This window comes from Ursus arctos, unplaced genomic scaffold, assembly GCF_023065955.2.
Source record: "Ursus arctos isolate Adak ecotype North America unplaced genomic scaffold, UrsArc2.0 scaffold_20, whole genome shotgun sequence".
Taxonomy (NCBI): domain Eukaryota; kingdom Metazoa; phylum Chordata; class Mammalia; order Carnivora; family Ursidae; genus Ursus; species Ursus arctos.
Genome location: NW_026622875.1, coordinates 46026543 through 46052714, shown reverse-complemented (window position 1 = coordinate 46052714; position 26172 = coordinate 46026543). Strand labels below are relative to the sequence as shown.

Here is a 26172-nt window from a genome sequence, read left to right as displayed (position 1 = left end):
CCGTGATCCAATCCACAGAGAAAGCAGTGGACACATTGGATAAATAGAAGCCAGAGGGAAAGAGATGTAACATCTGTGCATTTGTCTGTCTTTACAAAGCAAAACAGCCTAATGTGCCCAACTAGAAGCTTTCTTACAATGAACATGGCTAAGAGGTATATGAAAATTCTAGCCAAAATCTATAGGCAGACACGGGTTTCAATCAAGGATTGGAGATGGTATCTCAGCCTTACAGAATGATTATGGCAACCAGCCATTTCCAACCGATTGCCAAAACTAAGTGCCAATTTATTATTGGCAAATAGGACTGAGTTGGAACAAGTAATTTTTTTTTTTTTAAAGATTTTATTTATTTATTCGACAGAGATAGAGACAGCCAGCGAGAGAGGGAACACAAGCAGGGGGAGTGGGAGAGGAAGAAGCAGGCTCATAGCAGAGGAGCCTGATGTGGGGCTCGATCCCATAACGCCGGGATCACGCCCTGAGCCGAAGGCAGACGCTTAACCGCTGTGCCACCCAGGCGCCCCAACAAGTAATTTTTTTAATAGAAGTAGTTATATAATTTCACAGGCTCCATTAAAGTCACAGGTGGATAAAAGAATTAACTGTGAAAGAATAAAACCTATATATAGGCTAGTATACATATAATTTTTTTTTCTGAAAGACTACTTAGAAACAAACAGGGATTCCCTTCCGGAAGAGGGAGGGAAATTACATTTTTTTTTTCTTTTCTAAGGATGATATCGCTATTACAGAGGAACACCTATGTTTTCAGTCTGGAGAATGGATGTGGAAATTTGATGTTTTTCTTTTCATGTAACAATTCCTGTGACAAGAACAGATTACATTTTCCCTTATTTCTTTTTTTTTCTTTTAAGATTTTATTTATTTATTTGAAGAGAGAGAGACAGCCAGTGAGAGAGGGAACACAAGCAGGGGGAGTGGGAGAGGAAGAAGCAGGCTCCAGTGGAGGAGCCTGATGTGGGGCTCGATCCCAGAACTCCGGGATCACGCCCTGAGCCGAAGGCAGACGCTTAACCACTGCGCTACCCAGGCGCCCCTCCCTTATTTCTTACTGTTCAAAATGTTGGCATAGAAAATAAGTTACATAAGAAATGTAATGCTTCCTTTGATAAATGTGAGGGGCTGGCCATTTGGTAATTGAAGCTGGGGGATGTCTGCCCAACAGACCTATCCTTGGCTATTTCATATTGTGTCAGACTATATTTGATTAAAATTGACTAATCTCGTGATTTTAGATAAATGGCTCATATCTGCTGAACAATTTGCTGAATAAATGAGATCAGCCAGCAAAGCTCACAATTTCTTCCAGTGAGGCAGTGTTAGGTAGAGAGCCGACTCAAGACTATTTCCTTCTCCCTGGGTGATCCTGGGTAACTCATTCTTCATCTGTAAAGCAGGGGATGGTCTGGAAGACACCAGAGGTTCCTTCTTGCTCTGCCAGCCTGTGATTTTCTGGAATCCCCACGGATCTCTATGCGAACAGAACTAGCCTCCTTCCATGCAGAGGAGCTCCAGAGGTGGGCACAGAAATTGGAAAAGCCCTTGTATCTTCACAGGAATGATCCCAAGTCACCAGCGAGTTAGGAACCCACTAAAAAGGACACTGTTATATGGTATCTAAAGAACATGAACTTGAAGTCAGACAGTCCTGATCCAAATCTTGACTCCACCGATGACTAGCTGTATAATCCTGGGTAAGTCACCATAACTCCCTGAATCTCGACTTTCTCAGTAGACACCTTAAGATTTGCTGTGGGCTTTTGTTTTCAACTTTTTAAAAAGTTTTTAATTCCAGTTAGTTAACATGCATTTTATATTTAGCTTTAGGTGTACAATATACTGATTCAGCAATTCCATACATCACCCGGTGCTCATCACAGGTGCCCTCCTTAATCTCTAGCACCCATTTACCCATCCCTCCCCCCCGTAACCATCACTTTGTTCTCTATAATTAAGAGTCTGATTCTTGATTTGTCTCTTATTTTTTCCCTTTGCTTGTTTTTGTTTCTTAAATTCCACATGAGTGAAATCATATGGTACTTGTCTTCCTTTGACTGACTGACTTCACTTAGCATTATACTTTCTAGCTCTGTCCATCCATGTTGCTGCAAATGGCAAGATTTTATTCTTTTTTACTGCTGAGTAATATTCCATTCCATTCTCCCATTCTGTAGGTGGCCTTTTTGCTTAGTTGATTGTTTTCTTTGCTGTGCAGCAGCTTTTAATTTTGATGTAGTCCTAATAGTTTATTTTTCCTTTTGTTTCCCTTGCCTCAGGGGACATAGCTAGAAAGAAGTTGCTATGGCCAATGTCAAAGAAGTTACTGCCTGTGCTCTCCTCTACGATTTTTATGGTTTCAGGTCACACATTTAGAGATCTTTCATTCATTTGAACTGATTTTTGTGTATGTTTTAAGAAAGTGGTCCAGTTTCATTCTTCTGCATGCTACTCTCACGTTTTCTCAAAACCGATTGTTGGAGAGACCCTTTCCCATTGGATATTGTTTCCTGCTTTGTCAAAGACTAATTGGCCATGTAACTGTGGGTGTATTTTGGGATTTTCTATTCTGTTCTATTGATCTATGTGTCTATTTCTGTATTAATACCATACTGTTTTGATTATTACCACTTTGTAATATAACTAGAAGTCCAGAACTGTGATGCCTCCAGCTTTGCTTTTCTTTTTCAAGACTGTTTTGGCTATTCAGGGTCTTTTGTGGTTCCATACAAATTTTAGGATTGTTTGTTCTAGTTCTGTGAAAAATGCTGTTGGTATTTTGATAGGAACTGCATTAAATATGCAGATTGCTTTGGGCAGTAAGACATTTCAACAATATTTGCTCTTCCAATCTATGAGTATGGAATGTTTTTCCGTTTCTTTGTGTCGTCTTCAATTCCTTTCATCAGTGTCATGTAGTTTTCAGAATACAGGTCTTTCACCTCTCTGGTTAGGTTTATTCCTAGGTATCTTATTATTTTTAGTGCAATTATACATGGGATTGCTTTCTTCATTTCTCTCTCTACTGCTTCATTATTCGTGCACAGAAATGCAACAGATTTCTGTACACTGATTTTGTATCCTCCAACTTTACTGAATTCATTTATCAGTCCTAGCAGTTTTCTGGTGGAGTCTTTCAGGTTATCTACAATATCATGTCATCAGCAAGTCGTCAATTCTTCCTTACCAATTTGGATGCATTTCCTTTTTGTTGTCTGACTGCTGTGGTAGGACTTCCAGTACTATGTTGCATAAAAGTTGTGAAAGTGATCTTAGGGGAAAAGCTCTCAATTCTTCCCCATTGAGGATGATGTCAGCTGTGGGTTTTTCATATATGGCCTTTATTATGTTGAGGCATGTTCCCTCTAAGCCCACTTTGAGAGGGTTTTTATCATGAATAGATTCTGTGCTTTGTCGATTGCTTTTTTTGCATCCACTGAAATGATCATATGGTTCTTATCCTTTCTCTTATCGATGTGATGTATCACACTGACTGATTTGCAAATATTGAACCACCCCTGCAACCCAGGAATAAGTCCCACTTGATCATGGTGAATAATTTAATGTATTGTTGAATCTGGTTTGCTAGTATTTTGTTGAGAATTTCTGCATCTATGTTCATCAGGGATATTGCCTGCAGTTCTCATTTTTAGTGGTATCTTTATCTGGTTTTGGTATCAGGGTAATACTGGCCTCACAGAATGAATTTGGAAGTTCTCCTTCCTCTTCTATTTTTTTTGGAATAGGCTGAGAAGAGTATGCATCAACTCGTCTTTAAATGTTTGGTAGAAGTCACCTGGGAAGCCGTCTGGTCCTGGACTTCTGTTTGTTGGGGGTTTTTTGATTACTGATTCAGTTTCTTTGCTGGTTATTGGTCTGTTCAAGTTTTCTACGTGTTCCTGTTTAAATTTTGATAGTTTGTATGTTTCTAGGAATATATATCCATTTCTTCCAGGTTGTTGGCATATAGTTTTTCATAATATTCTAATTGTTTGCATTTCTGTGTTGTTGTGGTTGTTATTTCTCTTCTCTCATTTTTGATTTTATTTGTGTCCTTTCTCTTTTTTCTTGGTAAGTCTGGCTAGAGGTTTATCAATTTTATTGATTTTTTTCCCAAAGAACCAGCTTCTGGTTTCATTGATCTGTTCTACTGTTTTTTGTGTGGTGTTATTTTTTTTTTTTTAGTTTCTATATCATTTATTTCTGCTCTAATCTTTATTTCCTTCCTTCTGCTGGTTTTAGGTTTTATTGGTTGTTCTTCTTCCAGCTCCTTTAGGTGTAAGGGTAGGTTGTTCATTTGAGACTTTTCTTGCTTCTTGAAGTAGGCCTGTATTGCTATATACTTCCCTCTTAGGACCGCTTTTGCTGCATCCCAAAGGCTTTGGACTATTGTGTTTTCATTTTCATTTGTTTCCATGTATCTTTTTATTTCTACTTTAATTTCCTGATGGACCCATTCATTATTTAGTAGAATGTTATTTAACCTCCATGTATTTGTGGTCTTTCCAGATTTTTTTCTTGTGGCTGACTTCCAGTTTCACAGTGTTGTGGTCAGAAAAGGTACATGGTATACCTTCAATCTTCTTGTATTTGTTGAGGCCTGTTTTGTGGGCTAATATGTGATCTATTCTGGAGAATGTTCCATGTCTACTTGAAAAGAATGTGTATTTTGCTGTTTTAGGATGGAATGTTCTGACTATATCTGTTAAATCCATCTGTTCCTGTGTGTCATTCAAAGCCACTGTTTCCCTGTTGATTTTCTGTTTAGATGATCTGTCCATTGATGTAAGCGGGGGTGTTAAAGTCCCCTACTATTACTGTATTATTATTGATCAGTTCCTTTGTGATTCTTATTAACTGTTTTATATATTTGGGGGCTCCTCTGTTGGGTCCATAAGTAGTTACAATTGTTCTATCTTTTTGTTGGATTGTCCCCTTTATTACTATATAGTGTCCTCCTTTGTCTCTTGTTATAGTCTTTGTTTTAAAGTCTATTTGGTCCAATGTTAAGTATTGCTACTCCAGCTTTCTTCTGACATCCATTCGCAGGATACATGATTCTTCATCCCTTCACTTTCAATCTGCAGGTGTCTTTAAGTCTAAAATGAGTCTTTTGTAGGCAGCATATAGATGGGTCTTTTTTTTTTTTTTTTTTCTGTATTCATTCCAATACCCTATGACTTTTGATTGGAGCACTTTGTCCATTTACATTCAAAGTAATTATTGATAGATATGTATTTATTGCCATTTTATTACTTGTTTTGTGGTTGTTCCCGAAGATTTTCTCTGATCCTTTATTGTCTTTCTCTCTTTCATGTTTTGCTGATTTTCCTTAGTGATATATTTGGATTTCTTTCTATTCTTTGCATATTTAGTAGTTGTTTTTGATATATGGTTACCATTAGGTTTGTGCATAGCCTCTTTCTGCATATAGCAGTCTATATTAAGTTGACAGTGGTTTCAGTTTGAAAGCATTCTTTTCTCCTCTTCTCCTTATGTTTTAGGTGTATGTTATTATATTTTATATCCTTTTTTTCTTGAGTTCCTTTCTGGTTTTTTACATAAATATTCATTTTTCCTGCTTTTGTGTTTCCTACATTTATACTGTCACTTTTAGTCTCTCTTTTCCACTCAAAAGGGCCCCTTTAATATTTCTTGCAGGGCTGGTTTAGTGGTCATGAACTCCTTTAGTTTTAGTTTCAGTTTTGTTTGTCTAGGAAACTGTTTATCTCCTCCTATTCTGAGTGACAGCCTTGCTGGATAGAGTATTCTTGGCCTCAGATTTTTCCCATTCAGCACTTTGAACAGATCATGCCACTCCCTTCTGGTTTGTCAAGTTTCTGTTGAAAAATTTTCTCCTAGCCTTATGGGTTTTCCCTTCTAAGTTACTGACTCCTTTTATCTTGCTGCTTTTAAGATTTTTTTACCACCTGATTTTGCAAATCTAATTACAATATGTCTTGGTGTGGGTCTGCTTTTGTTGATTTTTAAAAAAAGATTTATTTACTTATTTCAGAGAGAAAGAGAGAGAGAGGAGAGTGAGTGAGCAAGGGGGAGGGGCAGAGGGAGGAGAGAGAGAATCTTAAGCAGACTCCGCACTGAGTGCAGAGCCAGGTTCAGGACTCGATCTCGATCTCATGACCCTGAGATCATAACCTGAGCTAAAACCAAGAGTCGGACACTTAACTGACACCCAGGCACCCCTGCTTTTGTTGATTTTGATGGGAGTTCCCAGTGCCTCCTGGATCTGGATATGTTTCCTTCCCCAGATTAGGGAAGTTTTTAGCTATTATTTCTTCAACTGAATTTTCTGCCCCCTTTTCTCTCTTCTTCTTCTGAGACTCTTGTAATATGAATGTTATTACATTTGATTGAGTCGCTGAGTTCCCTAAGTCTGTTTTCATTTTGCATAATTCTTTTCTCTCTTTTGTTCAGCTTGAATACTTTCCATTTCTCTGTCTTCCAGGTCACTAATTCGTTCCTCTGTTTCTTCCATCCTGCTGCTCATTCCATCAGGCATGTTTTTCATTTCATTTATTGAGCCTTTTATCTCTGCTATGTTATTCCTTATCACTGCATTAAGGGTCTCACTCATGTCTTCCACCCTACTCAAGTCCAGCGAGTATCCTTACGATCACTGCTTTAAATTCTCTATCAGGCAAATTACTTGTACTATTTGGCTTAGATCTCGGGCTGTGGCCTTGTCCTGTTCTTTCGTTTGGGATAATTTCTCTGTCTCCTCATTTTGTCTGCCTCTCTGTGTCTGTTTCTGTGTGTGAAGAAAGTCATCTGTGTCTTCTGTCTTGAATGCAGTAACTTTATGCAGAGGAGGTCCTGGAGTCCCTGCAGTGCATGTCCCCCATTCACCAGAACCCGGCACTCCAGGAGAGAGTTCTGTGCATGTTGCTTATGTCCTGCTGTCGTGTCAGAGTCACTTTTCCTTTCAGCGCAGTCGTCGGCACTGATTCTCTGCCTGTTGTGGGCTGTGCTTCCTCCCGTGGTGTTAGTGGGACCCAAGCAGGTCAGCTCTGATAGGACATACCCACTGGGGAACTTGGGAGCGGGGTGGTGGTGTTAGCAAAGTTTGTGTTGGGCCTCCAGTCCTATGTCGGATCCCCTGAAGCGTCACCCTGGCCGGGAGCTGCCCGCAAGGGTGGCTGGGGGCATGAGGCTGGCTACAGTATTTGATAATGGCTGGGTGTGGCTGGGTCCAGTGCATAATGGTGGCTGGGGGCATATGGCCTGATGTGGTGGCCGGGCATGGTGTGTGATGATGGCCGGGGGCATGCAGCTGGGCATGGTGTGGTGGCTGGGTGCTATGCAAGGAGACGGCTGTGCAGCCGGTGGCTGGGCAGGGCATGCACACAGCTTTAATACAATTTTCCCTGAGCCCTGGGGCACAGGCTACAAGTGTCTGTGCAGCCCTGCCTTCCACAGATGGCTCTGTGTTTATGTTGGGGGGTGGAGGCAGAAAATCGCAGCTGTCAGTTCTCTCATTTTCAGAGAAGTCCCCCGACATGCTCCAAAATCAATATGATCAGATCTGTCTCCTGTTTGCTCCCCACGTCGTGCAAACTGCCTCTCCACTCAGGCTGCTCTCTATAAGGGTAGAGACCCAACTATCACTTGCCCTCCAGGCTTGCCCAGGGCTGAGTCAGCTGACCTCTGAAGCTCCAGGCTGTAACAAGTCCCACTTGTTACAAACTCACAGAATTCAGCCCCTCTGGTTGTTAAAGCCAAATGTTATGGGGATTAGCATTCCCATGTGAGCTCCCTGGTGCGAGGGCTCATTTCTCTGCCGTCTCCATGCACACAGCCCCCTCCTTCCTGTGGGCAGCCTCCCTCCACCTCTCTGACCTTCCTAACCTGTCAGGTGCAGCTTCTTCTCCATCTTTAGCTGTGGACTTCGTTCTGCCCATCTCTGGATCCCTCTCTGGTTACGGACTTGGATGTGGATGGTATCCAGTTGTAAATGTGGGACGGCGTGAGCTCAGGATCCTCCTACTCTGCCATCATCCCAAATTCCAGAAATTACAATCTTAATTCTACTTGCACATTTTCTTGTACTGTTTAAATTTTCTTCCCTGTGTCTACATATATCATTTTCATAAATATCAACCTAGGTTGACTATAGTCCATTTTGTTTTCTTCATTCTATTATTTGTGATACCTCTGTTCTCCACAAATAGTATTTCTCAAAAAAAAAAAAAGTTTTAAGTGCGCAGATATATGGGATTGATGGACTACTGTCCAGCTATGAAGATGTAAGCTGACCGACTTTGAAAGTTGCCTGTTATATATTAAGTAAAGTATTTTTTTAAAGCAGTATGTAGCTTAACGATAAATGTAAATTAGTAGTTTACACACATAGGAAAAAAATAATGGAAATTAAATGTAAGACAGGGTTTTCTTTTGATCACCCCTATTTTTCATAATATCTATGCAATTAAAAGTAAAAGAGAAATAAGCAAAAGAAGTAAAAATGTCCTAACTTGCAGGCGTGTGTAAGAATCAAGAGCTACTGGGGTGCCTGTGTGGCTCAGTCAATTAAGCATCTGCCTTTGGCTCAGGTCATGATCCCGGGGGGTCCTGGGATCGAGCCCTGTGTTGGGCTCTCTGTTCAGCGGGGAATCTGCTTCTCCGTCTCACTCTCCCTCTATACTATCCCCCCTCTCAAATAAATAAATAAATAAATAAATAAATAAATAAATAAATAAAATCTTAAAAAAAAAAAAAAAATCAGGAGCTACTTTTTCTCACGCATTCTATCTTACTCAAAAGAGCCTGACCCCTCTCAGAGCTTCCTTTTACAAAGCTGTAAGGAGAAATCATTCACACTGCTGGTATGTTTGACAAGGGTAGAAGTAAGTTCTGGAGTGGTAAATAAAACTTTTGCAAAGCATCTGTAAATATAGGAATATTACTTTTCTATCAGTCTTTTAATGTGGTACATCGGCACATGAGAATTCCAAAGCTCTTTTTAAATGAAGCAGAAATCTTCACAACACCAATGTTGCCTAAGAATAGAAAGAGCTTTCTGATTTAGGAAACAAGATGGCCAAGTTCATGCCTGGGTTCTAAATTGGCCACGTGACCTTGGGGCAGGTAACTTATTCACTGAGTTTTGGATTATTCACCTGAAAACAGGGATCATTCTCACCAATTTTTATGATTCCAATTTTTAGTATATGTGCTGCCAAAGCAAGCACATTACCACCAATTTTTAAATCGCACCGGAATCCAACGAGGATGAAGATACTGGCATTTGTGAGTGAAAAAAAAAAAAAAATGTGGGTTTTCTAAGGCCAGGGCAGCCCCTCCATGGATATCCCCACCTGCTTCTCTGTATAAGCAACTTTGCATTTTTGTGTTTAACCTTGATCATTCATTATTCAATCATGGGAGGTCCAAAGGGTCTCCTGGCCTTTCCTTTCATTCTAGAGGCTGCTGAAACATTTCCGTTCCACAGAATGACCTCCTTATAGTAAATCCCCAACCCACGGAATATCCACCTGAAGAAGAGTCCACTACAGAAAACACCGGATGCCGCAAATGTACGTTTTAGAGCACCGAATGCCCAGGCTCCCAAGGCTCCCCCGACCCAGCCAACCTCACCGATGGTGGTCTCACAGAACTTCTCTGCAGCCACCTCACTCGCGATGTTGGCTCCCATGAGCACGCTGACGTCAATGCCCATCTTCTCCCGGATGATGTCGGAAATGAGCTTCAGCCCTTCAGGACCCTCGTCTATGCCCTGCAAGGATGTCAACAAGTTAGGGGAAAACAAACCGCCAAGTGAAAGACGCATGACACAGTCGCTTTGTTACTCACGTAGACGCAGGAACCCGGGGGCATACACGACTTAGAAAACAGCTCTTACAAGAGTAACATGCATACCACGTCTGCACTATTGCAAGCGTAACGATGAAAGGGAAAGAAATGAACATGTAACCACCCGAAACATGACCTATACCCCTGAAGTCCCCTGTGTCCTTCCCCAAGTCTGTCCTCCTCCTCACTACTGGTCCCCACCCCCACCAGGCTGAACCACCATCCTGAAGGCTGGACGCACTGCTCCCTTCTGTTCTGGACCATTCTGCCACATAAAGCTATTCCTAAACGATGTGTTATGCCATAACGCTTGCTTTAGAAAGCCTGTAAGTGAAATGGCACCATTCACCTATGCGGTACTGTTCGGTGCTACGCTATTATTTTAGAGATTCACCCCTGTGACTGCATGAATGTTCTGGTGTGTTTCTATTTGCCACTGTGTATTATTCCAAAATGAAAGCCCACTATTCATTTATCCATTGTACTTATAACTGATGTGTGAGCTGTTCAAGTTTGCTCTCATAAACACTCATCTATGAACCACTTGAGAACAAAGTCTCTCTAGGGGGTTCTTAACCTTTTTTATGATATGGCCCTCACCCTCAGCCATCTGTTGAAGTTTTATGGACTCACTCTTGGAATTTCATATGCATAAAGCAAAATGTATGAGATTACCCACTGAAATGTGGTTATCAAAATGTTTTAAAAAACCACACAAATTTATGACAAATATACGTGCTGTTTTATTAATGCAATTAGAAAAAGATGATTTGGCAGGTTGAACAATTACCATAATTTCAAGGTCATGATCAGCATAAATGATACCTTGAGGTACCTGGAGCCATTATAAAGTGGCATGAAAATACCTTGGATTTCTACTGACAACAGGACACAAGTCCTGCTAACGCTGTTATGGCAAGTCTGACCTGTGGCTGGCATTCATCCGTGAAAGCAATGCTCATCTCAGTTGGAAGTTAAAATGAATAAAAATGGGACTCTTCTCCCCCCATTTAAGTCCAGGACCCTCCTGAATTCTGTCTAGGGACCTGTGGGGGTGGCTTGTGGACTTCTAGTTAAAAACTCCCTTCAGGGAGTATACGCTGGAGCGGAAACTAATGACGATGCATTTCTCAGCAACACAAACCACCGGTGATTTCCAGAACGCAGGCTGAGACCCATGTCCTGGACGGGTTCTTTCTGACAGCGAGGCTCATCAGGAGGAGCCCGTCCTCACATCACCGCCGCTGCCAAAACCCGCTGTGACAGAAAGCAAGCAGCCCTCGCCTGAAGTTGAGCTCAGCTAAGCTCCTGGGATATGTGTTATTACCTTCCAGGCATCTTTTTAAAAAAACCAGAAAACAAAAAAACTGCCATAACCTCCCTTTCCGCTCCTCTTGCCAACAGATGGAAGTGAGAGAAAATAAATTCCCCCCCATAACTGATGTCCAGCAATGCTTTCTCTGCCTGGGGTCACGGGCCAGTTACCTTGATGAGGGTGATTCCCAGTGCTTCCTTGGGCACTCTCCCGGTGATCTCGTCACAGATTCTGTGAATGAACTGGTGGGGAATGACGAACACTAGCAGGTCTGCGTCCTGCACGGCCTCACTGAGGTTTGGGACGGCTACCTGCAATGAGGAGGAGGAGGAAACAGTTACTCCTATACCAACATGTCTCTGCCAATGACTTCATTCACTGACCGTTTATCAGGCGCCTACTGTGTGCACAGTACCGTGCAGATAGACAGGAAAGTCAAGTGTGCTGTGTGCTCTGCCTTCCCCTTCAGGACGCATCTGAATCGTGGAGGGTCCTGCCTCTGTTGCTGACCGGTTGGGCGAGTGACTTAGCTTCTCTATGCCTCAGTTTCCCTACCTGGAAAAAGGAGTCCTGATACTGTGTGGGTTGTTCTCTGCTGCTCTCCCAATGCCCCAATCCATTCTCTGCCCTTCCTTGCCCTGCTGTGTTGCCCCAGGGAGCTGCTTTCTGTGGACCATTTTTGCCTCCCAGGTGGCGTCTGCCAAAGCAGGACGCTGTTAGGAGATCCAAGGTGGGAGGAGAGACAGGTCAGGGTACTCGTCAGCCTCCTGGGGCCATTCCGGCCCAGGCTCACAGGGGTGCTGGCTTGGCTTCATTCTACAGTTATACCTCCTGACAGGCAGTCCCTCTTCCCATGTCTCTAAGCTCTGGTCGGGCTGGTTTGTTGACACCCGTCTGTCCCCTTGCCCTTTCAGGGGTGGGTTATGATTTCCTGCTGTTGCTAAACTCTGGGCACTCCAGGAAACCCTCTGGGTTGCCTTGACTCTGCCCACACCTCTGTAAATAGTCCCACGCTAAACTTTCCTCGGTAAGGCACTTGGAGCGCTCTCGTGAAGAATAAGGGATATAGATCGTGTTTCGCACCTGGTGTGCACTCAACACACGTCAGCTCTTTTGGTGATTTCCTTCCTTCAGATAAATATGAAGATGGGTGTTAGAATTTAACATGGGCAGAGAAACACATACACACACATTCACAGGCAGAGGTGAGGACGTGGGGGCATGTGGTCTCTCGCAGAGAATGCTTATTGTTGCCCAATGTCCGTTCTCCCCTTCCTCCTCAGCACGAGAAGCCCCAGTTTGGGGCTAGGCTCATAAATGCCCAGCAGAAAGGCTACATTCCTCAGCCTCCCTTGCAGCTACGTGCCCCATGTGATTGAGTTCTGACTGGCGGGGCGTCCACGGAAGTGCTGTGTGTGACTTCCGGGAAATGCTCTTTGAGGCCTTTCCTCCTCCTTTGGCCAGACGGAATGTGAAGAGATGCCTGGAGTTCAGACAGTGACCTTGGACTATGAGGAGGAAACCAAATACTGAGATGGCAGAACAGTAGGATAAAAGAGTCCCTGACACCATTAACAAACACATCATTAATACCATAAGCATCTTTTACAGGAAAGAAGAAAAAGCAAACTTTTAGGTCACTGCTATGATACGTTTTCTGTCATATAAACCTGAACCGAACTCTAACCGAGATAGAGCTCCTATGAAGCATACTGGTTCCCAAAATGAAGGGACTAGAGGAAGATTCTTCCCTGAGGAAATGCTGCTATGTGCCACAGGAATATCATTCGGGATGGCTAAGCCTCCTAGGAGAGCTAGTTTGGTCCTTGTGATGGAGACTGCCAACTCTTCACCAAAATTCCTTCTCGCCTTCCTCCGTAATCACAGAGCTGGAAGCCGGTCACTGGTCACATGGCTAGGAATCGCATTTTCCAGCAGGTCCCGCAGTGACACAGGCCATGGACTGAGTTCTCATCGACAGAGCGTGAGAGGGAGCAGTGCACACCACTTATGGCCCAGAGCCCCTAAAACAGCGGGCTGCTTCCTCCACACTTTCTCTCCCCAGTTTCTGTTGTTGAAACTCATGGCAACCCAGACCTAAGAGATGGCACAGGACATGCGGAAGAAGGATAGAACCAAGCCTAACAGTGTGAAGCAAAACTGCTAGACCACTGTTACATGAGAGGGAAATAAGTCCTTTTGTTCTTTAAGTCACGTGATTATTAGGTCTCTTCTTTGATCTTAGTCTATTTTCTTAACTAATACATATGCTAAGAGTCACTCCCTCCCTCCGAGGGTCCCCCAGGGAAATCTATCTGGAATTATTTCATCCCCTTATCCCTTTGGTTGGTATGGAAGACTTCTGTAATTTACCACCCAGCCTGGGTTCTCCTCCTTTCTGGCAAAAGTGCCCCTACATTTCATTTCAAAAGCTACTGCTTCCCCATTTTAACCATGCAATTTGGGTGGAGTTGGCCCCTCCCCTGCTCCATGGATGGTCTTTTTGTCCAAGCCAGTAGGCACATAAAACAATGAGAGCCAAGGAGATGTTTGCTGGGGCTTCTTTGTGACAGCTGCTTCCTTACTCTTCTCCAATAGCTACCGGGTCTTCCCTTGAACAGTGTGGGATGATGGTGTGAGGTCTGGAACAGCTGCAACCATTTTACAAATGTGAGGGGGAGAACCTAGTCCTGCCAAGGGGCTCCCTTGTGAATGAAGCCAACTTTGTGGAATGCAGAGCAGAGAGACTGAGAAAAACCCAGGGCCCAGTCAACCTCATTTCAGCCATTGGTTCGGGCTGTGCCTAAAACCAGCCCTACCTGGGTTTTTAGTCATATGAACCAAATCATCCCCTATCTCAGCTTCAGCTGGTTTGAATGGCAGCATAGTCATTCCCCATAGAGCAGATCATAACCCAAAGCTTACTGGCACTTCCCCTCTTAGTCACATTCCCCAGAGCAGGGAGAAGCTGCTTTCCTCTTCAGAGGGGCTTCTCTGGATTAGTAATCCAGGCTGAGTGGCAAGGATGTGTCACCAAAAATCTACCTGCCTATCAGTCCCCTCGCATTTGCAGATTCTACCTGCTCCCAAGAGCAATTTCTTACTCTTTTCCATTAGGCTCCTGATGCCAATTCCCAGCTGCCATGTCCTTTACTGGCAAAGCTCTTTATGCTCTTCTGCATTTGCCTGTGGTCCCACCCAACGCTCTCCCGGCCTTTGTTAAGAACTGACCCCTCACTCCACCATGGGTAACTAGCCTTACTCAGGCGAGGATTTCTGCTCTGCACACTCTCATACAGAGCCTGACAGCCTGAACTGTAGTTAAAATCTTTTTTCTTCTCTAGACCTCTTGTTCCTCCTCTGTCCCATCCATCCCCAATACACACACACATACACACACACACACACACACACACCCCTCCCTTTCTGCCCTTTCGAGGCATTTCCCAACATGGTGAAATGGAAAAGACACCAGAACCAAAGAGAAAATATGGAAAAGATGTATGTTTGAGTCCCATATCTGCAAATGATCAGCTGTGTGACCTTGGATAAGTAACGTATCTTCACTGACCGCAATCACCCCATATACAAAGGGGTATAAAAATCACTTTTCCTGGGGCACCTGGGTGGCACAGTGGTTAAGCGTCTGCCTTCGGCTCAGGGCGTAATCCCGGCGTTATGGGATCGAGCCCCACATCAGGCTCCTCCGCTATGAGCCTGCTTCTTCCTCTCCCACTCCCCCTGCTTGTGTTCCCTCTCTCGCTAGCTGTCTCTATCTCTGTCAAATAAATAAATAAAAAATCTTAAAAAAAAAATCACTTTTCCTATTCAGCCACTTCACAAAACGCTTTCGGATTAAGTAGTATAAATAAGAGTGCTTCAAAATGATACCAAACAAACGAAAGAGATTACACATCAGAAAAATCTACCTGCTTCCTACAATTCTTACCTTTCAAGGAGGTTGCCCATCCCTGTGTCCCATTTTTAAAAACTTGCAAGGAAGCTGCCAGCTGGTCTGGATTTTTTCCTGTCCCTTCCACTTCCTTCTTCAATAAATCAAAGAACCTGCAGTTGGCTGGGAACGTGACAGCTCTCCAGGACGATATGACTGGGGGCTCACTACACAGACGTCCTTCCGCTCCCCTTGGTGGAGTGCTTAGGGTTTCACCCACAGAAGCGCACGGTCCACTCACAGAACATTACTCCTCTTACACGGTATCAAACGAGCTCTCCTCAAGTAACCCAGTAACTGGAATACCCTGTTTCAGAATAAAACCTTTAGCTAAGGCTTTGCCTATCTTTTACTCTGAACAAAATCAAGACGCTGCTTTAGAAATGCTGACCTATTTCACGTGCTTCCTGTCAAAATCTTTCTGAGGGTGTCTACCATTAAAGAACCTGAAATACTTTGGGAAAGACAACTCAGAACAAAAGGGCTTGCCTTTCAAAGGCAAGGAGGATAAATAATCAAGACAGAGCCAAGGCATCATGGTTGGTCCACTTAATGTTCAGACTTCCAGGAATCCAGGGCTCTTGGTCCACATTTATACATATGTATACACACACACACACACACACACACACACACACACAAAATCATTTAAAACAAAGCCGGTGAATGTATGTGGAGAAGCCTAAAGGTTCTTTTGGATCCCCCTGGCTTAGTTATCACTGTACGGTACATGCACACCTTGGCCTAGCTCTGTCACCACTCAGCTAACTGGACACCCACAGGCAACTCGCCTAGATTCTCGAGAGAATAAGTATTTAGATGAAACACAGCAGCATGTGAGGAACACATATAGCAAAGCAGAGGTTCAAAAATATAAGTATGGTGCCCTCCCCTTCTATTTAATCTCAATTTCAGCCAAGAGCATAGGTGAAATTTACATCCCTGGCTCTATATTCAGAAACATGATCCTGAGACACAGACAACCTTATCTGATGAGTCTTATGCAAATACGCCACCAGGGAGGTCGCTTGGAGAGAAACACAGCCGTTAACCAGCTGGACTCCCCAGTACAACACGAGTGATGTAGACTGATCAGGTAGACCCGTGGTGCCCAAAGTGTGATTCCTGAAGCAACCGCATCACCGTCACGTGGGAACTTGTTAAAAATGCAAATGTATGGGCCTCATCTGAGACCTCATGAATCAGAAGCCCTCGGGTGGACCCCACAATCCCTGTTAAGCTCTCCAAGCCATTCTGAGGAGCACTTAAATTCGAGAAGCAGCAGTGACAATGACTCCTCTAACGAAAACCAGAAAGTTGAATCCAGGGAGGAAAGAGTTAACAATGAGGCTTCTAGTGACCTGATATTCTAATTTTGAGAAGGCTTGCAGCCAAAATTAATAGTTATTATCGCAACCCTATTATCCAAAAGAAAGTGGTCATTTTTTTTTAATTGTCTCGGCCTAACCTTACATCGCACAGGATACCACTGAAAGCACGGAAATACAACTCTTCACCCTGCTTCGTTCCTCCTCACCATGTCCACCATCCCTGGCACTCCTCCAGACCACAACAAAGCCAGTCACTACTCTAGGTGCGGAGGAAACATCAGCACTGGCTGATGTAAGAAACCAAGTCCAAAGAGTTAGTAAGAAAGGAAAATATATAAATTCAATTTCAAACTTAGAAGCTTACATGCTTCAAAGGATAGCATTAAGAAAGTGAAAACTTGAAGGCGAAAATACTTCTGAATTATGTATCTGAAAATGGACTTGTATCTAATACATATTAAGAATTCTAGGGGCGCCTGGCTGGCTCAGTAGGAATAGCATGTGACTCTTGATCTTGGGGTCGTGAGTTCGAGCCCTACGCTGGGTGTAGAGATTACTTCAAAATAAAATCTTTAAAAAAGAAAAAAAGAATTCTTACCACTCATTAATAAAAAGATAACCCAATTTTTTAAACGGACAAAGACTGTGAATACACATTTCTCTGAGAGAGATATATAAATGTCCAATGAGCACATGAAAAGATACTCAACATCGTCAGCCATTAGGCAAATGAAAATCAAAGTCACAATAAAATACCACTTCATACCCACTAGGATGGGTAGGATCAAAGAGTCAGAAAATGACAAAGGTGTTCGTAAGGACGTGGAACATCTGGAACCCCCACACACTGCAGGCGGGCGTGTTCAACAGTGCAGTCACTTTGGAAAACAGCCCAGCAGTTCCTCGAAGAGGTCAACAGTTACCATACGATCCAGCAGTTGCACTCCTAGGTACCCACTCAAAGAAATGAAAACATGTTCGCACGAAACACCGTATGCAAGTGTTCACAGCCATACTATTCACAACAGCCAAAAAGTGCAAAACAACCCAAATGTCCATCAACAGACAAGTGGATAAATACAATGTGGTACAGCCATAAAATAGCATCTTATTCAGCCATGAAAACATTGAATCAAGTACTGACACAAGCTACCACACGGATGAGCCTTGAAACACGATGCTAAATCAAAGCCAGACACGGAAAACTATATATTGTATGGTGCCATTTATAGGAAATGTCCGGAAGAGGCAAGTCTATAGAGACAGAAAGAGTAGCAGTTGCTTAGAGCTGGGGCAGGGGATAGGAGGAAACAGGAAGTGACTCCTACCTGGTATGGGGTTTCTTTTTGGTGTGATGAAAATATTCTAATGCTTGCACAACTCTGAATATACTCAAAACCACTGAACGGTACACTTGAACGGGTGAACTGTATGATCTGTGAATCGTACCTCGGTAAAGTTGTTTCAAAAAAGCGTAAGGTTTAGAAAGCAAGATGAGAAGCAATGACAACGGTATTTCACAGAAGATGCTGTGATCGTAAATCCTGGCACGACGCTGCGACTGGTTAAACCGGCAGCGAGAAGGCAAAGGAGCTCTCCACCCGGATGGGACGCTGGACAGACAGCTGTAAACCAGGACAGACAGCTGTAAACCGGGATCGATGCCTGATACCCGACAGTGGCAAGAAATGGGAAGCTTTCTTTCCACTGAGGTTTCAGAGAAAACTGCAAACCCAGATTGTCCCAGCTTTTAGCCAACAGGTGATGACACGGTGACGTCACTGTTACAAGAGGTTGGGGGGTCACGTGATGAGGATGGACATGAAGGACCTCAGTGAGAAACAGCATGGGGGCCCCGAGCAAAAAAGACTCACGTTCTCACGTCAGCATGCCAACTGACAGACATCACAAGTAACAATCCTATGTGGATGGAAATGCAACTGGTCTCTCATAACGATGGGGGTCTTATCTAACACTAGTTGATTTTTTAAAGGATCAAATGAGATAGCTGAAAAACTCTGAAATAAACATGAAACTAAAATAAAACAACAAAAACAACCCCAGCTTTTTAAAAAAATGCTTTGCAGAAGACTAAATACACGTGGATCACCTCACTCATGCCTCACAAAACCCCTAAGGGTAATAAGGCCCTAGGAACAGCCCAACCGTCTGGCCGTACAGTGAGCATCGAGCCCAGGCGCTCGGACTCCCCAGGAGTCCTCCTCCATGACACCTCTCGTCGCTCGGCTTTACCATGCAACATTTTGTAAGTGCAGTTCAAAACTATAAAAAGTATAAAGAAAAAAAAAACCCATCTGTGTACCTTCCACCAGTTTAAGAAATAAAACTTTCTAACAGCCTGGGTTTCTCCTGCCAAGCCCTGGCAAGGACACGGAACAACACGAACCCTCAGACGTGCTCTAGGGGGAGTGTAGACTGGTACAACCACTTTGGAAACCAGTGGTGTGACGTGGTGACGTCAGGGCTGTGTGTTCCTGGCAGTTCCACCAGCCTGGGAACATGGTCCATGACAGCAAAGAGCTGGAAACCACACAAATGTCCATTCCAGGGAATGGATACATTCACTTTTGTGAACCTACAAGGCTTCAGACATCCACAGACAGAGTCCTGGGAGTGGATGGTTCCTCCTTTCTCTCCTCCCTCTGTCCACACCTGGGGACATGGGGCAGGTGGTGGAATCAGTCAGTGTGGGGACTGGGCTCTACGTGGTAATGGCTGTTGACTCCTCTATGTCAATTCTTTCCCTGTCTCCTTCCCTCCTGGCTCCCCGGCCGGTGGCACAAGCTTCAGCTTCACAGAACCACTTGGCAAGTTCCCCTCCCCCCACATGCCTTGAGCACTGCACCAGGAACCACTGAAGAACAAAAAAACCAGAAAGTCAGGTTCATACACTGGGGGCAGGTGAGGTCGAACAGGTAGGTACGTAAGAGACTGGCACAAAGCAGGGTGGAAGGAACGTATTAACAAAGCCTGTGGTTTCTGTTAGGGAAGAAGCCATCGAGTCCAACAAGAATGAGAAGTGAAACGCAGGAATTTCCTACTCCAAGCATGGGTCAGAGATGACCTCAGAAGCCTTCCACTGCGGTGGGAATAGCCGCTCCCTTTGTTCCTCCCCTCGGATATTTGGACAACTTAACTTCAAAGCTCAGAACCGTAGGGATCCTTTCTCTCCCCACCAACAATGCCGAGAATGTGCAGAAATGCTGCCTGACCCCACTGCAGTGACACAGAGGAGAAAGTGATCAGTGTCCAGAAGACAACGGATTCAACGGGATGAGTCCACCAGGAATCAAACTGAAACCCTAGCTTCTAGCTGTGTGACCCTGGGCAAGTTCATTAACTTCTCTGAGCTTTGGTATCCTCCCCTATAAAATCAAAATCATCCTCGTAATAGGAAAATCAGTGGTATCAACCTAAGAGGGTTACTGAGAGCATTACACGAGACAAGATCCGTGAGCTACTTAGCACAGCGCTTGGTGCTAGTGAACACTGCAACCAAAAGCCAAACAGCAATCTCCAGCGAGCAAGGGCTTTGCAAATCGGGACTTCCTGGCGTTTATCAGCTTACAACTCCGTCCCCCCTGCTGGACTCCTTGAAGGAAGCAAGTCGTCTTATTCCTCTTCCTGTCTCCAGCAACCAACACTGTGCTTTGCATGCAGGGTACGTGCTCATAAAGGTTGATGAGTGAATATATAAAGCGATGAATATTTCATGAACAAAGATGTGTTTGTCCGGTTAACCCGGGAATCAGGCAGTCACAGTGGCCCGCTCTTCAAACAGACTATCACAGAAAGCCACCAAAGGGTGAAGCTGGCAACAGAAGTTCACTTCCACTCAGACAAGCAGCACGCACGGTACACTCTTTTTGTTCTTCTTGCTCATTTCTCCCTCCCCCCACCTCCCACAGTCACTGGAATGAGGCCAGGCAATTACCTGTAGTCTTCCCTCTCAGACCTAATAGGCTTAAATTTTAAACTGTCAGTCTTACGATCTTCTGTTTTCTCCAATCTCTTTCTGTAATTTAGGCCTTGACCCTAATTTTAATTACAGACCAGTCCATTAGCTGTCCCCGTGTGCAGATCAAGTCCATGCACTTGGAAAGGGAATATCAGGACGGGGGGGGGGGTCACGAGCAGCTAAAGGCAAGGTTGTGAGTTCCAGCTCTGATGGGACCAGCACTTTGAATGCCAAGAAAGTAGCCTGTTGTGGGCTGAATTGTGTGCCACGCCCCCATCCCAAATTCATATATTGATATCCCAACCCTAGTATCTTGGAATAAGACTGTGTTTGGAGACAGGGTCTTCACAGAGGTAATTACATTAAAATGAGGACATTACGGTGGGCCCTAATTATACATGACTCATGTCCTTATAAGAGGAGGAAATTGGGGCATCCGGGTGGCTCGGTCAGTTGAACATCTACCTTCAGCTCAGGTCATGATTTTGGGGTCCTGGGATCGAGCCCCGTGTCTGGCTCCTTGCTCAGCGGAAGGTCTGCTTCTCCCTCCCCCTGTGCCCCTCCCCTCAGCTCCTGCATGCACTCTCTCAAATGAATAAATCCATTAAAAAAAGGAAGAAGAGTAGATTAGGACACAGACACACAGAACGAAGTCCGTGTGAAGACACAGGAAGAAGATGGCCATCTACAAGTCAGAGAGAGAGCCTCAGAAGAAACCAAACCTGCCGACACCCTCCTCTTGGACTTGGAAGCCTCCAGAATCGTGAGAAAATCAATCTCTGTTGTTTAAACCACCTGTTCTACTGTACCTGTTATGGCAGCCCTAGCAAACCAATACAAAGCCCACCTTCAGAGTCAGGAAAACCAAAACTGACCAAGCAAATAAGCTGGCAGTAGAAAGGAACAAAGGAGCACGGAGTAGCTTTCCCATTTCCCCAAGCCCCAAGCGCTAACTCAGCCAAGCGTAACTTTCAGAATTAACCAAAAGTACTTTCCATCCCAAAGTCTTACCACATTTTCTGGCAGCTTGTGTCCAGGGAGATATTTTACATTTTCATGGTCATTATTTATGATGTCTGTCAGTTTTCTCCCATTAACCGTTTCTTCAAAGACCCACATCTTAACTGTGGAGGCAAACTTCTTAAGTTTCTTGACATTATTACCAATTATTTTTGCAACAGCTGAACCCCTACGAAAGAAACAGTAGAAAAGAAAAATTAAACTCACTTGGGCAGAAGAGAGAAAGCATTCGATGTAATTCAGAAGAAACATGTGATTCTGATTCAAGCACTGCGCTTATAACTTCAGATGGGATGTCCTATCAGCCACAAGCCATTTGAAGCTTAGTTGTTTTCACCTGGAAAGAACACCCCCTGCCCCCGTGATGAGGAAAGCCCCAGAATTTGGTTCAAGGTCAAAACCACCACCCCTTGAAACTAGTAAGCATCGACCTATCCTGGAAGAGACCATGACAGGCAGAAAAGAACCTCACCTAGGAAATGACATAAAACATAAAAATACTACTTGGCAGGTACTCCAAGCCTCCGAGGCAACCAGGCTATATTTCAAATCCATCACACAGATTAAAACGTAGCTACCGTAGAAAAAACTGGGTTCTGGTGACCTGCAACAGTTGCAGTCACAATGGGAGGACAAGAACCTAGGTGACTTCCAGAAAAGGAGCAGAGCGAGGGCACAGGGCTTGGCTGCCTGGGTCTTTGGTGCCCCCAGTAGACATCCCCCCAGCTGGCCTCTAGCCCCCGCCCCCCAAGCTCCCTTTTTCTCCTGCATCTCTGTTCACCAGACACATTCTGGTAACTGATGTGTCCCATAGGCTTTGCTACGAGGAAGAGAAGGCATTCCAACTGGTTAAGGCCAGTCCGCTGGACAAGGGCCACGGGGCTAGGGTCGGCAGCCACCTCGGAAGAGGTGTTCCCGGTCACCCCGGGCACCTGTGTCCGTCCCACACATGCGCAGAGTGCAGAGTGGGCCACGGGCGGCTGACTGGGCCTGGGTGGCCCTGAATGGAGAAATACTTTGCTTCTTAGACAACTTTCCTGGTGCGGGAAGCAATTCCCCTTACCTTGTTCACCTCTCTGAGTGGGTGGTAAGCTTCTGAGAGCAAAGAGCACATTGCCCTCGTTCTACTGGCTCACGCATCTAGTCCAACACATTAGGCACAGCGGGCGCTTGGTAAATATGTAATAACAGAGATAAATGAGTGAATGGGTGACTGAGCCAAGTGACTGGTGAAACCAGGGAGGAGGCAGAGCGAAGTCCCTGATGACCTCACATGTAATGTAATGAGATTTCCCCACTTATTTCTGTCATGTCATTTTTAGCACCAATGAATCCCAAAGGATACCCAGCATGGTCTGGTGGGCTTAATGTTTAACAGTTCCCATATTCATTTGATTTTTCTGAACTAACTCATTTCAGCAGATGCTACAGGTTTGCCTTTGGTTGCAGATGCTTGGCTTCCCCAAGAGGGGTTTGTAAAGGGAGAAGCAAATATGTTCTGGTAAGATCACCGGGAAGATCTGGTGGTTCTGGCTTATTTTCCCACTTGATTTACTAGATGTGGATTCCTAATGCCTAGTAGCCCCCCTCACTTTGCTCACTTCCCCAGAATCACACTTGCTCCCTGTGACCTTGTGTGAGTTACTCAACGCCAAGGAACACCGTGAGCCTGAGCTGTTAACCTCCCTGGGAGTCCGCGAGCAGCTGTTTCCCAGACTAGAATTAGTGATTGTGGGGAGAATCTTGGCCTTTTTTAAAAGATTTCATTTATTTATTTGAGACAGAGCACAAGCCGGGGGCATGGAAGGGGGTGGGGGGAGGAACAGAAGAAGAGAGAGAAGGAGACTCCCAGCCAAGCAGGGAGCCCGACATGGGGCTCGATCCCAGGACCCGGAGATCATGACCTGAATAGAAGGCAGACGCTTAACCGGCTGAGCCACCCAGGCACCTCTCCTGGCCTCTCTTCTACAAAGTGTCAGCAGGAGAACTGGATGAATAGGAATTTAGCTAACAGACTGTCTTGCCAGCATAAAATAAGAATTTTACAGGTAAAGCCACAGAGCTTTGATGTGTACAACAGTTCATGCTATTCTTCCTTGTGAGGGAGGACAGCACCAAAGTTCTGGACGGTTGTGCAAAGCAGTTCTCCATGCTGGCTGCACGTCGGCCCCTGCAGAGCTTTAGAAAATACCCATGCCTGATCCCACTCTGCAAGCACAGATTTCATTGGTCTGCAGCGTGGCCTGGGTCTCAGGATTTTTAAAGCTCCTAAATAATCTACTTTACAGCCAAAGTTGAGAACCAGTAGCTTAATTTATCCATTTATAAGGTGATAAAGGAAGGTGATCGGGATTGAGGGAAGAAGGATGGAATTTAATTTTTTTTTTAAAGATTTTATTTATTGAGAGAGAGAGAGAGTATGGGGGGGGGGTAGGCAGAGGCAGGAAACAGACTCCCCGCTGAGCAGGGATTTTTTTTTCCCAAGGGACCTGGGGCCTGATCCCAAGACCCCAAGATCACAATCTGAGCCAAAGGCAGATGCTTAACCAACTGAGCCGCCCAGGCGCCCTGAGAAGCGTGGAATTTAATTCAAGGACAAATCTAGCGAGGACAAAAAAAGATTCTAGTGCCTACGAGGCCTTGTCTTGTTATTTCTAAATACCTTACACAGTAATCTGTTTTTGTTTTTTGGGATCAGGACTTCTAACACTCTATTTTATTTTTTTAATCTCTTTGGGCAATCTAGTAAAATCTAGCAAAATCTCTTTGGGCAATCTAGTAAAATCTTCACGTTGAACCAAGTACTTCGGTTGTTATTTGGTACAATCTCCATGTTGAACCAAACATTGTCTTTGCTGCCCACCTTTTTTCTGGGTTGTTTATAAAACCTCCATGTATTAATCCACCTCAACATAATAAAGGCCAAATATGACAAGCCCACAGCTGACATGACAGTGGGTGTTCTTACCACCAGAAATGGGGGAGGGGTAAGCAGAACCTTTTTATTTTAGGAAATAAACATTTATTTTATTGTTATTTATTATTTTTTTCTTTCCATTTTTTTTTTTTTTAAAGATTTTATTTATTTATTCGACAGAGATAGAGACAGCCAGCGAGAGGGGGAACACAAGCAGGGGGAGTGGGAGAGGAAGAAGCAGGCTCATAGCGGAAGAGCCTGACGTGGGGCTCGATCCCATAACGCTGGGATCACGCCCTGAGCCGAAGGCAGACGCTCAACCGCTGTGCCACCCAGGCGCCCCTTTTCTTTCCATTTTTATCAAAGATTTTTATTACCTTGATTTGTAGTGCTTTCACGGGTATATTCATATCTCCAAATCCATCAAATTATATACATTAAATATGTCCAGTGGTTTTTGTATATTAATTATGCTTCAAAAAAGCTGTTTTTTGTTATTGTTGTTTTTTTTCAAAGAAGTATATAATCCACACCCCTAACTCCTTTTTGGCTCTGAAATGGCACCATCTGTGCTCATCACACGTGTACTACTTCTGACCAACACGAAGGAACAGATCAGATGGAGCAAACCAAGTGTTTTGGAGGAACCTGAGCGTTCTGAAGGGACTGGAGGCTATTGCAAGTGACATACCCTGCTCTTAAATAAAAAAGTGACTGGCCTGCTGAAAACCAGTCCAAAAACACTCCCAGATATTAGAATTGAGCTTAAAATAAAAGTACACTTTTATGCTACAGTCCACACAGGCAGTCTCTATGTGACCTGGTTGTGGTTGGGGCTGGGGTTCCCCGGCACACTGGTGGAGCTGTCCACGTGTCAGGGATCGTTCTGCCACTGCACCAACAGATCCAGGCATGGATCTTCCACTGTCAGGGTCAAGGGCACGGGCAACCATTTCTACCCCCGGCCCAGCTCATTCATCTACTAAATGACAGGTGGGGCAGTAATCTTTGAGGTCCCTTCCAGGTCTACGATCCAGTCCAGTGTTTTCCAAAGTGAGGAATGGGTACCAGGGGCACCCCCAATGGCCAAGTGCTACCCCCCCACACCGCACCAAAGGACACTGACTCACTCATGCCCTTTCAACCCCCATGGCCTTCTGAGAGAGTGCAGAACATCTCATTTGAGTGCTACCATGTTGTTACCATCTCTCCAGCATGTGCTAATTTCCCTTCTTCACGAAGTCTGGAAGGGCCTCAGACACTGAGCCTGGGCAGTAGCAGGATTTGGCAAGAATTCTATTAACACTGTTTCGTTTTCATTCTCCTGGTTGTTGTTACCTCCAACATATGATATTGACAGTAGTGACAGAAAGTTTTCTTTAAAGTCAACTTCTACACAAAGTATAATAAGCAAACAGTAACCCAAGTATGAAGCGGAGCCAAAAGCCGTAAGGACAGAGCCTGCAAGACGGAGGCTTAACCCTGTCCAACCTTTCGACCTTGCAGATTACGACACCGAGGATCAGAGTCACTCTGACCTTATGTCGCACAACCAGGGAGTGGCAGAACCAGGCGAGGGACCGCAACTTACAAGCCTATGCAAATGAAGTTCAGAAGGGACATGGACCGGAAGCCATGTTCCAGTGCCAGCTACCTACTGGGGCTTGATCTCCTTTCATCTTTACGGCAGCCCCAAGAGAGGCGTTCATTGTCCCCTTTAACTTTACAGATGAAGAAGTGGAGGCTTCGAGAGTGTCACCCAAAAATCACGTTACCCACCTAGACCCAGCAGTTCTGACCCAGATC

The 26172-nt window shown here is 44.5% G+C and overlaps 1 protein-coding gene across 1 annotated transcript in view; it reads right to left on the bottom strand.

Moving 5' to 3' along the window:
* The window catches only part of GPD1L (glycerol-3-phosphate dehydrogenase 1 like), a 59751-nt gene that overhangs the window by 24327 nt on the left and 9252 nt on the right, over nt 1–26172 (bottom strand). Inside the window, exons 2-4 of the mRNA XM_026496847.4 lie at nt 21441–21618; nt 11338–11478; nt 9637–9775 (exon numbers count right to left, since the gene is read on the bottom strand). Coding sequence (XP_026352632.1) covers nt 9637–9775; nt 11338–11478; nt 21441–21618 — 458 coding nt within the window. The remainder of the gene's footprint in view (nt 1–9636; nt 9776–11337; nt 11479–21440; nt 21619–26172) is intronic.